Source organism: Ixodes scapularis, unplaced genomic scaffold, assembly GCF_016920785.2.
Source record: "Ixodes scapularis isolate PalLabHiFi unplaced genomic scaffold, ASM1692078v2 PGA_scaffold9__187_contigs__length_104089568, whole genome shotgun sequence".
In the NCBI taxonomy this organism is placed as follows: Eukaryota; Metazoa; Arthropoda; class Arachnida; order Ixodida; family Ixodidae; genus Ixodes; species Ixodes scapularis.
This window is the reverse complement of record NW_024609884.1, coordinates 74,833,571-74,847,115: the sequence shown is the minus strand read 5'-3', so window position 1 is coordinate 74,847,115 and position 13,545 is coordinate 74,833,571. Positions and strand designations below refer to the sequence as shown.

At 45.5% G+C, this 13,545-nt stretch overlaps 1 protein-coding gene across 1 annotated transcript in view; it reads right to left on the bottom strand.

The window, feature by feature from the left end:
- The window catches only part of LOC8042982 (serine/threonine-protein kinase 10-A), a 52,316-nt gene that overhangs the window by 2,430 nt on the left and 36,341 nt on the right, over nt 1–13,545 (bottom strand). Inside the window, exons 14-20 of the mRNA XM_029994361.4 lie at nt 8,878–9,001; nt 8,693–8,821; nt 5,583–5,726; nt 4,462–4,591; nt 3,861–4,180; nt 3,207–3,332; nt 2,468–2,581 (exon numbers count right to left, since the gene is read on the bottom strand). Coding sequence (XP_029850221.3) covers nt 2,468–2,581; nt 3,207–3,332; nt 3,861–4,180; nt 4,462–4,591; nt 5,583–5,726; nt 8,693–8,821; nt 8,878–9,001 — 1,087 coding nt within the window. The remainder of the gene's footprint in view (nt 1–2,467; nt 2,582–3,206; nt 3,333–3,860; nt 4,181–4,461; nt 4,592–5,582; nt 5,727–8,692; nt 8,822–8,877; nt 9,002–13,545) is intronic.

Genomic DNA, 13,545 nt, shown 5'->3' with positions numbered 1-13,545 from the left:
CGGAGACAACGGCTGTTCAACCGAAACCGAAACCATGCCACCAACTGGTTCCCAAAATAGTATGCAAAATGTAACTGTCCAGCATACGACAATAAAAAGACCAGCGGCGCGTGCTTGGCAGGCCGGCAGGCGAGGTACAGGCTAAACAAAGAGGAAAAAAGAACCTGAGAGTATCGATGCAAGACATTACGAATCAAGGTCAAAAAGTTCTTGGAGCGCTTCGTGCAACGACTGAACTCGAGACAAACAAGCCCGCTGTGCGGGTTCAGCGTGCAGACATTGCCTTCGTTGCTTTAGCTCGCTTCTCGCCATCAACTTTCTTTCGCGGCAGATTTTTCACGTACCGGGGTCCCTCTCGAAAGAAAGCCCACCGAGAGAAACCTAGGTAATCAAAACTTCGTCAAAGCATTAATTGAGTTATAGAGGGAGTTTTATAGCAGCGTATGATTTAAACAAGAGCAGGAATGTCGATGCGTTTCAGTTTAGAAAGCGCCATATCTGCATGCAGCGACGTGGGGACGGCAACACACGACGTCGCGCGACCACGGCGACTGTGGTCGCGCGAGCGCTTCAGCTCACAAAGTAACTCTCGCCACGCAAAAACGTGGTTTTGTTTCACAGCATGACGGCATGGCTGGAACCCGGCACACTAACGTCGGAGCGTCCGCACACGCACACGTCTATCGCTAGAAAAAAAGAAAAAGACGCGAAACGAGATTTCCAAGACGACGAGAGCGCGAAACGCAAGACGAAGGGAAAAATCATGCAAGACCGAATAGACGATTGATGCAGGGTACTTTGTGTCGGGCGGCGTCTTGTGCCACCTAGCTCATGCATGCTCAATTACGGTTCTTAGTTTCGTTTTTGAAAGGCGACCAAAATTGGTCCTTTGGCGCAAGCTTGGCGCAGATTAGCCATATTTCGGTGAAATGTAGCAGGATGTAGCAGGGTTAGCCCCTTGGCGCAGTTTGGCGCAATTGGCGCAGCAATCACATCACTGCACTGCAATTCTAATAGTATATTTCTTATCACCTTTAAGGCCCATTCTCACCGGCGATGTAAGCAATTGCGCAATGCGACTAGATCACATGACAAAAAAAGCTAGATGGTCCCACCGGCGTGCGCGATGAGCAAGTCCAACGCCTTCGTTGGCGAGTCGTTTCTCAAAAACTCTCGCTCCGAACGCCGTTGATTGGCTCAGCCGCTCCGCGATGAGATCGCATCGCAAAAAAAGTCGAGTCGAGTAGCGACTGCTCAAATCGCGTCGCTTTTTGCCCGCAATGGTCGCTTTTGCGATGAAAGTTATCGCGTGACTAGATCGCATCGCCAGTGGGAACGCGCCTTTAGTCAGAGCACAACCAATGCTACGAACTGATGAGGTCAAATTAAGTGTAGGCATGCGCCGTGTGCGTGACCTTGCGCTTTTAGTATGCGCATTTGTGCTTGTGTGTCTTATAGCCTTTCGGCTGCCATCTGATTTATGGTGAACGGCGAAACAAGGTATAAATAGGTTTCGAACAGCAGATCCTTCCTTCTGTTGTTTAGCCTGCTGCATCAGCTTGCTGCTTTCGATGGTGCTTCGGACAACCTGGACACAACTAGACCATCATCAATATCAGTAAGCTCAAAATGAATCTAGGCCACCCAAAAGAAATCTGTCACTTCAAACCAGTTTTAACCCCTTAAGTGCCAATTTTTTTCCCTAAAGTAACCCAAAAGTGCCATATTTTTTTTATTTGGAAGTTTTATTCCTCTAGTATCGCACATAAAATTTGAAGTTTATTACGCAAAAAGCAGTGGAGGCCAAAAAATATTTGCCAACTAAAACGAGTGCTGCCATCTATGATCAGCGCCGCAAAACTACTCGGACGAGCGTAACTCGTCCGCGAAATTGAGGGCTACCGAAAAAACCACTCGATGAGCTGAGCTCGTCCATGGCATTTTTAGCCAGAAAGTGGCCAACAAGCTCAGCTCGTCCCAGGCTCTTAAAGGTTCATTGTGAAAAGCTTCAAGAGTTTTTCGGTCTGAAGTGACCAGAGTACCACTTGTTGGTATGTACCGAAAGTTCCATGACCCCAAAAGAAAGAGAGTAAAAAGCCAACTGACACCTCTAGATAGTATAATTTTTAAAAGTGTGCGCCCTCCAGTACTTGCTATGTCAATTATCGGAGGCTGCCATATTTTGGGCACGCACTCCGAGGACGCATTGGACACGGGTGCCGAGTTGAGGCATACTCGGCTCCAAATGTACTCGACACCCGTGCTGCATCGGCATAACTTTGACCCAATCAGGTGCCATGCCCAAAATATGGTGGCTGCCAGTGTTGCTCAACTGCCTTTTGAAAAGTGTCTGTTCTAAGGCAATCAAGTCACCCATTTGAAATGGCCAAGTTGGTAACACTGCCAACCAAAACGTTGGTCAATTCTGGCAACTGCACTCGCAATAGGCACAGCATCATGCCCTCACCTGCTTGCGTGGTTTAAGGTTAGCCTTCCACTCGCGCAGCTCCCCTCCATGCTCTTCATCCAGCTGCTTCAGTTTCTGCGTCTCGTGCTCCATAAGCATCTTGCGCTTTTCGTTCTGTTAAAAGACAGTACATTCAAGCAATCAACCTTGTCAAAGAAAAGCTGACATTATGTCCTTTCCAATTTCTTCCACCAAATGACATTTGAAGAACCTCGTGACGCTTGTGGCCCAAGATACCTAATAGAATTTTTCTGAAAGCTACTCTACTGCAAGGATGAAGGTGAAGGTGCGAGTGCACAAATAATAATAATAATAATAAAAAAAAAAAAATCTTTCAGCCTTTTTACTTTGGTGAAGAAGGAAGACCAGCGAAGCTCAGCTATGGTGGGAATGAAGTAATGGCCGGATGTAAGTCGGCAAGCCAGAGTGGAAAGGCTGGAAAGGTTGCGACATCTATGAGCAACGGCAGCAACCAGACAACCGGCAAGCCGGTTGTCTGGTTGCCGCCGTCGCTCGTAGATGGCAGTAGCTGTCCAGAGTTTCGTGTCATCATTTGTTTGTGGAAAAACCAGCCTTTTACAGCTCTGCTGTAAAAGGTGAAGCAAGATGAAGGGTTTAAATGCCTTGCTCCATCACAAACCTGCAGCAAGGTTTTGAGCATAAATTAAATGAAACATCGAAATTAAAAAAAAAAAAAAAAAAAAAATGCGGCTCCTATTACAATTACACGAGAACTCACCTGGAGTTGCTCCAGCTCTTTGATAGTGGCTTCAGATGCAGCCTTGAGTTCTTCGAGCTGACGCCTGTGTTTGAGCTCCTGTCGCTGATGTTCTGCCTTGTACCTTTTCTTCTCAGCTTCTTGAAACTGCGAGAAAAAAGGAAGCCGTCAACACACCCTGCAAAGCCTCCACAGGCGACTTACAGCGAGAAGTGCTTCTTCAAAACACAATCCTTAATTCTGTCAATTTTCCATTCTCTCTCTTAATGGACAATTACTTTGGCAAAAAAAGGCTTCTGTGAAAATACACCATTCAGCTGAACGGACTGATTGCTACAAGAATTTTCAGTAGAACTGCGGAGGAATCGCTATGCTAGCAGGCAGCACCTGCCGCAAAACAAGCATCACTTCCAGTTTCAAAATTAAGTCAATTATGAAAACAAACATCACTATTTACCAGATTTGCTACAAAACATCACGTTACACTCAATAGACAATGTCCCTGTTACTTTCACATTCATAAGAACTGTTTGCAAGAAATCTATAAAATGGCTTAAGAGCCAGCAATTAAGAAGCAGAAGCAGGCACCACTCGCACTCCTGAGTGCATGTGGAGTACGAGCACCCAGCTAGCATGGCCCAGGCGAAGGACACGGTAAGGAGGAGCCGGGCCCACCTTGCGGAGGCGGTCCTTCTCCTCGTCTGGAGACTCGAGGTTGTGGACGCTGATGCGCAGACTTTCCTTGAACATGAGCTCGCGAGTCTTCATTTCCGAGCGAATGCGCTTGGGCAGCTGGCGCTTTTCCAATGTCTGGCGCTTGAGCAGTTCATCCTCCCGGCGCAGGTTCAGCCGCTTCACCTGCTCCAGCTCCTTCTCATGCCGGATGAGCATCTGGTGCCGCTGGAGGAAGAAGCCGTCCTTGAGCTGCTTCTTGGCCAGCTGGTGCTTCTCGTGCAGGTGCCGCTCCTCCAGCTCCCACAGCGCCGCCTCCCGTGCTGCACCAGAGGCACGTGAAAGCCATGAGATCCGGCAACTGACCTACCAGTTATGCACCTCGCGTCACTATCAAGACGCACTGCAGCCCAACTGGCAAGACTCGATCCTGCACAGCAGCGTTGTTACCGTAGCTAGACTTTTCTAAAAAGCAGCTTTACTTTTGTTTCTCCTAAAGATTGGCGTAATATGAGATTGACCACACATTGCAACGACACTGCATAAAAAGTGCTGTTCATACAAAGTATAACCTGCTCAGCACCCAGGCAAGACTGCCACCTACCTCGTAACAGCTGTTGCTTCTGCTGCAAGAATTGCTTTTCAAGAAGTGCAATCTTTTCCCGGTGGCTGTCACTCAACCGCTTCATGGACAGCTCGTGCTGCTCATTCAGCTTCTCCACAAACAATCGCTCCTGAAAGTGTCCAAGAGTAGAGTACTGATTAGGGAATCAAGTCCTTGGCCGGAAAAGTTCTAGATTGTACCTTTAATTCAAATTATACTTTATTTTGTAAAGGTTTTCCTGGGGTGTTTACGTGCCAAATCAGCATAGCGGCAGCGGAGAACTCCGGAATAATTTGGGCAACCCAGGGATCTTTAACGTGCAAACAAAACCTCACTTACATGGCACCCACTCTGCAATAAGCTTCGGTCAGATTGTGGGTGCCTTGGTAAGGATTCGCCATCAAAGGTAGGAAGAAATATCACAATTCAGAAACCCAATTTATAAAAAACAAAAATATGACTTTAAATCACACTGTGATGAGAATAGACCAGTATCAAGAGTCAGTTTGGCTACGCCACCGCTGCCACAATGCACCGAGAAAGTCTTTCCTCACGAGCGACAACCTTGCTGGAGCGAGTGCAGAGCACGAGATGGCACGAGCTGTCTCGGGCCCTGCCATATGCATCCTCTGAACAAGTTTTGGCGGCTTCATGCATGCACCCAACGCTTAGTGAGATCTGTCTATTGATCTGACATACCCCATTTTCCAAACTACAGTCGGCGCACAACACATGTTTAAAAGTTAAAAATTTGTGCAATGCAGATTATAAAGGGATTTAATTTTTTTATAGATTGTTCATTATGATGAGATGTGCCAGAGCTAGTGAATGACAGTTAATGTTACTGATGACTTATACAGCTTAGTGAGCTAATGCAGTAGGCATTTTTCAAGATGTGTTGTGTAAGAGAATGTTTTACAAGTAGACTAGGCGCTAGGTGTAGACTATGAGCCAGGTGCGTCCTGAATATACTCTTTTTTTCAACCCAAATTTGTCCTTGCAAACTTGTACATTGGGTGCAAACTATAGACCGAAAAATGTGCTTATTTCTAAAACAAAAAAATATAAGGCAAGACGTGGACCTCTACTCTTGTTCGGGATATCCGAGAGAAGGTGCTCACCCGCTCAGCCTGATCCAAGTCCATTTTCTCCTTCCGCACCCTAAACATGTCCTTCCGTTTCTCCTTTGGCATTAATTCTACTTCTTGCTTCAATAGTTTGGCCTCATTTTTTAGGCTTTCCCGGAATGACTTCAGCTCTCGTTCCTGAAACAGCGCCATGTAGCACATTCTCAACCAACTGCCAAAAACACCGACACAGTGCACTAGCTGAATTGGAGAACTAATAAAAAGGGCTGTTATGTTCATCCTGGGGCATATGGGCACACTGATAGCCATACAAGGGAGAGGAAGAGCCAGTTGTTCCCAATCGTTTCCCCCTAATAAATTTAAAACAGACACAGTAATTTAAAACAAACGAGGCACAGCACATTCCCAAGCATCAGAATTAGTCTACATGAGAGAGAGCATATGGACAGACAACACACAATCATACTTAAGACGAAGGACGCAAGCATAAAAGAAGACTACATGACACCATACAGGCAACCTCATAAAATGCTTCTTCCCCTTGCAGTTAGGAAGCATGACCGATTCTAGTCTTTTAACTCTTTTTAATTCTATCAATCGAAGATGATGGTGATGTTTGCAGGCTGGCGGAAAAGCTAGAGGCCATATTGCGCCAGACTGAACAAGACTATCAAGCTACTGACTAGACAGCAACTTTAAAACTAGGTACGGCTAGATCTGGATTATTAGGCTAATGCTAATAATAAAAAACAAGACACATTCGAAAGCGACAAGAGGATTGTCTCCCAGCGAGAGAGCAGGATAAAATGGGATAATGACGTTTTGCTTGAAGTTCTAAACAGAGCCATAAAATATGCAGACAGTAATTGCACCCCTAATCCGGTAGACCAGTCCCAATCTCAACCACCGACGTTTCGGGGACACTTTCTTGATAGGCGGAAGTGAGGGGGGACCTCATTCACAAGGAGGGAGGGGAGTGTATTGGAATACTACAATGACAAAAAGGGTAAATGAAGAAAACTACATGCATGCAAATGAACTTTGAAGCTTTGAAACAAAGAATAATCTACCCTACTCACTCAGTGCACATGATTTGGTCTATTTAGCTTTGCAAGACAACCAGCATCGATAAAAAAAAAAAAGTTTTAGTGCTCGGCTTTACTGACGGTCTAAGCTTCAGGGACCCCAAGAAGGCCTTCAGGGACCCCAAAGGGCCCGCCGACCCCCATATGAGAACCCCTACGGGCGGTGGACCATCCCCACAAAGTAGATACTTGCGAGCAAGGTAAGAATGGCTAATTCGAAGACAGCACAAAAACACTTTGTAGAGTCGATTCTCAAACAAAGAGCTCCACGTGAAGCAAGCCTGTCGGCCTCCTTGTTGCTCCCTATTCCCATGCAACTCGGCACCAAACAAAATTTCATAATGTGAACTTCACTAAGTGCTGTTAAGCTTACTTTGCAGTCATTGCACAAGCAGATTTCTAGAGACTTTCAAAGATAATATTGCTCTAATAGTGCCCAAGAGTCGACAAACAAAACAACCCTCATTATTTTAGTCTTCAGGATATACCTCGCCTACAGCCATAAATAAAGTTTTGCCACCCACACGACATAGTTAGCACAAGCACAATGCTAGAGAAAAACGACTATGTTTGTGCTACCTGTATTGCATGCCCTTGATACAGTGGAACCCTCAGCATGAAAGAGGAAGCAACTTCCATATTTCCTTTTTAACTCACAAAATTCTTGAATAACTAAGGCTGGAACACTATGTTTGTGTGTGAATGTCCAGTCACCAACAACCAACTGCACATCCCACATTCTGCATAAGGTTAAAGGGAAATTGAAGCGGTTCTGTATTTGAGAAAGAACACTTAAATTATCTTCATTTGACCTTCAGGATCATGAATATCAAAATTATATTTCAGATGGATGTGCCAAGTAACCACAACAGTGCTGAAGACACTGCCTCCCTCCCAGCACGTTCGATGAGAGAGACTCGTGACGTTATGCAGAGATCTCAACATTCCCGTGTGATGTCACACCCGGCGGTTAGTTTTTCGGGTTTTTCTCCCGTCGTGATACATTAGGCCCAAATGCTTGTCTGCAAGCTAAACTGCTCTATCTGATACTGTATTCTTTTAGCTCGTTGGCAAGTCAGCTTCTACGGCGCTAGTGCCATTTAGAGAAGCTGTTGCATGCAGTGGTGCATACTACAGGCCTCGGAGATGAAATCTTGCCGCTGCAGCTCATACGATACAGCACTATCCACAGTCGTCACTGCTGCCGTCATCCAAAAAAACAAGTAGCAAAAGTAGAAATAAATCGCGCCAACTGAGGCCGTCTTTGTAGCAGTCTCTGATGCCAGCAAGACACCATGTTTGACAGGTGCCATAGCCATGCAGAAATTTCTTCCAGAGAGTAGCTTTCCAGCTTGTAGGAAAGTGCATAACTAAATTGAAACCAAAACTGTAGTTTGCCTATCCACAAGATGGCACAACAGGTTCCAAAGAACCGAATCTGGATTTTGGAGGTGCACACAAACTATCTATCACAGGTGATCGATGGCCTATGGGCATGATACGGAAAGAGTTAACTTCGTTCGGACAAAAATAAAGTGAGTAAGGAAAATGGTCTACACGAAAGCGCTCAGAATGCTCAGCTTATCTTACGGTCAGCTGGTATTTTGTAGTAGTTTGTTAAACTGTGGTTTTGGCGTCTACTCTCAAGTGACATTTTGTTTGATTCCGCATATAGGCCGAGTATAGAAGACATTTGAAAAGCACCTGTTGTGAGTCACAAGCCAAGGACAGGATCCAACAAGACCGTACGATACAAGAAAATGCTGCATGGACAGACTTCTCAGGCAAGAATTTAAAACAAATTTGTTGGCCCACTTTCACAGTTTATATTTGCTGCAAACTGTAGATCACACCTGGACATCTTGCAAGACAGTGCTGAAATCTGGATATCCTATCAATCGAAGACTGGCATCTGCTAGTTCAAGGGTAACCCATATGTTTCGATTCCCAGTATGTTTTTCCCAGCTGCGCTATCCAGTCGCGATGTACCTGTGCAGAGCATGTCTGGCCTGAACAAAGAATGCAGCTACAAAGGCCTAGAAAGTGCAAAACCTATACCTGCTCAGCGCGGATGCGCCTTGAAGCGTACTTGAGGTCGAGCTCCTGCTGCTGCTCCGCCTTTTCCACCTGCTGCTTCTGGGTGCGGTTCAGCGCCTCGAGATCGTTGTCGTAGTCTCGAAGCAGGGTCTGCAACAACCGCTTCGTTAAGCTGTGTGCGATGACAGCCAATTTTGAGAGCTCACAGTCAGTTCCTGGTCAAATTTTTTTTGCTGCTGTTCCCGGGCAAACTCTTCCTTCATGTCCAAGTCTTGGAATTGCTTATTCTCCATCTTCTGAAGCATCTTCAGCTCTCGCAGCTCTTGCTTCCTGCGGGACAGCACAGCAGGAGAATGACTTGTCTAACAAAGCTAAGAGCTCAAAACACCTCCATCAATTTACCACTGGAGTGCCACAATTAGAAAACACTCACACAAAAAAGAAAGACTCATTGCGTTAAAAGCAGAATGCTTTTATGGCTTGGTTTCCGAGTTCAGAGCATCAAGAAGAATTGTGATGAAAACATGGAAACAGGACGATCACATGGTTGGTGCCACTATCACAATGGGTTGCGTGACCTATCACCTGACGTGACAGTGTCACGTGACCATGTAACCTGACATCCCGCAACCACTAAATTGACATCACAGTGTCAAGTGACGCTCAGTGATGAAAGTGGCATTTGACCTTTTGTAGCAGATCTGTAGCAGGCAAAATATTGGCCTGGAGCAGATGCCAACATCTATTAGTACATCACTTGAAATTGAAAACGTGACTACATCTCAAAATTTGTTCATTTATGATAGTGATCAAGGGTTCTTTTTTGGTACTCGAACATATTACTAATTACCGTTTGTGATAAAAATAGATAGGGCCCAAAAGGAACGCAGGTTTCTTAAATAGCAGTCTAGTCAAAGTAGGTTTTATTTACAATGGGTATTAAAAAAATGGTTAAAAAGTGAATCACACCACAACACTTCATTGGGATAAATCCCTCTCTCCCCATTTTACTCAGTAGTTTGTTTAGCCAGTAAATATAATTTCTGTAAAATGCCAGCAAGAACCAGCATATCCGATAACACGTCTACCAATCAAAAATTTTCCTCCAAGTTTAATGAACCTGCCGAACTCAAGACTAATATCATAAACTGCGAAAACCACCACCCAAAAATATTACAAAAGCCTACACTTGCGCTTTAAGGGTGATGCTGCTCTTCAGCGGCGTAGAAACCAGAGTTACGTCAGTTTGCTGCTGTTCCGATTGACAGTTGCACACACTCACTGCCCAGTTTTTATTTTTTTTTAATTTAGATATTTTACAATTAAGGCAAAGAATATGGACCTGTAATAATCCTGTGCATAACTTGTGTGCCTATAGCGTATAGGTCATCTGCTACTCCTAGTAGAGAACTGCATGGGTACAAGCCAGCCTGCAGGCCACGGGCCGGGCTCAGGCTTCACGGCCTCATTCACGAAGGGCCCACATTGTATTCAACTCTACAAGGTGGGCTGAAGCTAACCAAACTGGCCATTACTTTTTAGGGGCGAAGCTCCTTAGGGGCTAGCCATGTCCGTATGTCCGTCCGCCGTCGGGTGCTTTGTGCTCCTGCTCGTGAGCTCACGTGCTCACGAGCACGTCAGCACATGCTTCTGTGCTTGTGTAGGGCAAAAAAAAAACAACCGCATCTCTACGTGGTGAATGATGTTGATTGGTGCCAAGCTCTGGTGGTGCTTGTCTGAGTAGACGGTGAACCGCAGCATGCTGAGCCTTTTGTTCGTTTCCATCCATGTCAGAAAGAAAATGTGTGGTATGGAACGTGGTTATATACGCATTTGAGCATTTGACCGCAGCGTGACACAGATGAAAACGAACGAAAGGCTCGGCATGCTGCGGCTCAGCGTCTACGCAGACAAGCCCCACCAAAGCTTCGCCCCAATCAAAATCATTCACCAAGTAGAGATGTTTTTTTTTTTTTTTTTTTTAGCAGCATTGTTTTTTTGGAAGCTTGTCTGGGGGGTTGGGAGAGGGACCACAGTGATGGAGACCCAAACGTTGAAAGCATGTCTGTGTGCATGTATATGTTTTTGTACGGTTTGGTGTGTGTGCAGCGAATGCTCTTCCAGAGCACTAGCACTGGCATTCCTTTTCGTCACCAGCGGTGCTGCCATTGTACCATCGCTTCTCCCTACACAATGTGCATTCTCGCCGGCGTAAACCTGTATGTACGAGTGCGTGCATCCAGAACATGGGTGAAGAGGTTCCCTTGAGAGGTGCTTTTCCAAACAATTTCTCGCAGACTACCACAAAAGACAGCAATATTTTTTTCATAATTTTTTTTTTGGTTGTACGCATTGGGAGTGGGCAATTTAGAACTTCGTCTTTTGTCCAAACCCGTCGCAACGTTTCCATTCTTTTTCACAGTTGACACATGGTTTTGTTTACTGCTGCTTGTCATTTTTGCTTTTCCGTCCTTTCCGTGTGGGCTTGGTCGCAGAAAAGGGCGACTGGGGTAATTTTTCTTAACGTGCTGCCTAGGCCTGCAGATTGGTTCGACCAATAACAGCAGCAAAAAAAAAGAAAGAAAAAAAACAACAACAAAAGAAACAATGTTTACAGCATTGACTATCGGTTACTATAATCAAAATATGTGTAGCAGTGACAAGCAAGCTTGTCACTGCTACACAGTAGCAGTGACAAGGGCTTTTCGTACTGGGCTAAAATAAAGCGGGCCCCAGCGGGCCCCTGAAAATTAGCATTGGGCAGGGCCAGGCATGGCTGGGGTTGGGCCAGCTATCGGAAATAGATAGCGGGCTGGGTCCAAGAGACAGCGGGCCGGGCCCAAGATACAGTGGGCCGGACTTCTAAATATCGGCCCGTGCAGACCTCTACCTCCTAGCACTCCGGTACAAAGCGGTGAAGCTCGACACGCGCACGCTGGTGAGAGGTGGCGAAGGTTGACGTGCCATGGTACCCTGCAGCCACGGAACGAATGCACGCGGCAGATATGATAATCAAGTGACCTAATCAGGAGTACAAGACCTTGGTTCTGTTTTATCATATTAGCCACAAGTGGCAATCCAGCTATTTTGCAACACTTTCGCGGGACTCTTAGTTCCTAACATCGACAATATCGTCTGGAAATTTAGACAATGTCGGCGATCAACCAGCCAGCGCATCAACTGGCCAGAGCGGTTGATGCCGAGCATCAACAGCTCTGGCCGGTTGATTTGCAGCATCGAAGTGTGACATCATGGCATTCGTCATCTCCTTGTACGTGTTCTTTCATAGGCTAAACCAATCAAGTGCAGTGAATGTTCCATGACTTGCACTTTTAGTATGTGTGTTCGTGGTTGCACGTGTTCGAGCCTTCGACTGTGCTCTGACCCAAGTCAAATTTGGGAGCTTTACGTGCCAAACCAATGGCGGGCATCTGGCACACCCCAGTGGAGGACTGAGGATTAATTTGGACCACCTAGATGAAGATCTTTCGATGTCGGTTAGATGTCGGAAGCTCGGTTACACGGCGCCTTCTCCGCAATAGCTCTGACCTAAGACAAAACTAACTATACAGTGAGTAGAAACGCTGTGAAATTCATAATTATAAAATTTTTCTTTTCTTTTACTTCTCTAAATATCAAAATCAACCAACATTTTTTTTTTTATGTTGCTTCTTTTTGCGCATGTGTGGCACAATTTTTAGCAAAAATGGTATTTGGACATAAGATGTAGCAGACTTTAGTTCTTGGTCCAATTTGGCGCAAATGGTGCAGCACTTCCGTCACTGCCGACTTGATCTCACAGCGTCATGTGACCTGCAACTCGTCACAGCATCATGTGACCAAGTAACTTGATGTCAGTGTCACATGACCACGTAACTTGACGTCAGTGTCACGGGACTAATTTGATGCAGGAGCGTCACATGGCCACGCAAGTTGATGGCACGGTATCATGTGACACTCGTGTCATGTCACATGACACCACGACGTAAGGGAATTTATGTTACGTGATCATGGGGCTGGTGTCACATGACAACTATCCACCAAATATAGCAGGACCACCCGAGTTAACGTCAGTGCCACATAACACCAGGACAAAAGTAAAGTCATGCTACGTGATCAGGGGCTGGTGTCACAGGACCACCGTTCACAAACTTAGAGAAAATATTTTATCTCAAGCTATAACAACTCCTCCAGTTTGCATTTTGCATAATTTGGTCATTTGTTAGATCAAGGTAATTAGTGTCATGTGACCATGCAAGTTCTTGTCAGTGTCACATGAGCACATATGTGTCAGTGTCACATGACCACATAACTCCATGTCACAGTGTCATGCGACTAGATCAGTGTCATCCAACTATGTACGGTAACTTGATGCAAGTGCGTCATGTGACCACCTAAATCATGTCATTATGTGACCACCTAAATCATGTCATTCCTGAAAATAGCAGCATCATGTGACACCACTACAAAAGTGAATTCATGTTACATGATCCCAGTGCTGGTTTCACATGACCACCATCCACTAAATTTAGTGGGAATATATTTTATGTCAAGCTATTTGTGATTCCAGCAAACCATAGGGGACATGCTGGTCAGGCAAAATGGCAGACGAAAGGAGGCCATTTTCATTATCACGTGGACCACCATAAAATTCTTGCACTGCAGCGTAAAATCTGTGTTACATATGAAAGCAAAGCAATTCTTCGACGGTAGAAACCTTCTTCTAGTCAGTGCGTAGGAATGAGATGGCGGAAGCATAAAAATAATTCCTGGAAACAATGTTTGTTTCTATGCTGCCCACGAGAACCAAGCAACGATAGCAGACGACAAAGTCAAAACGACCTCCTCTCTTGAGCTTCTTGACGTTGCCGTTA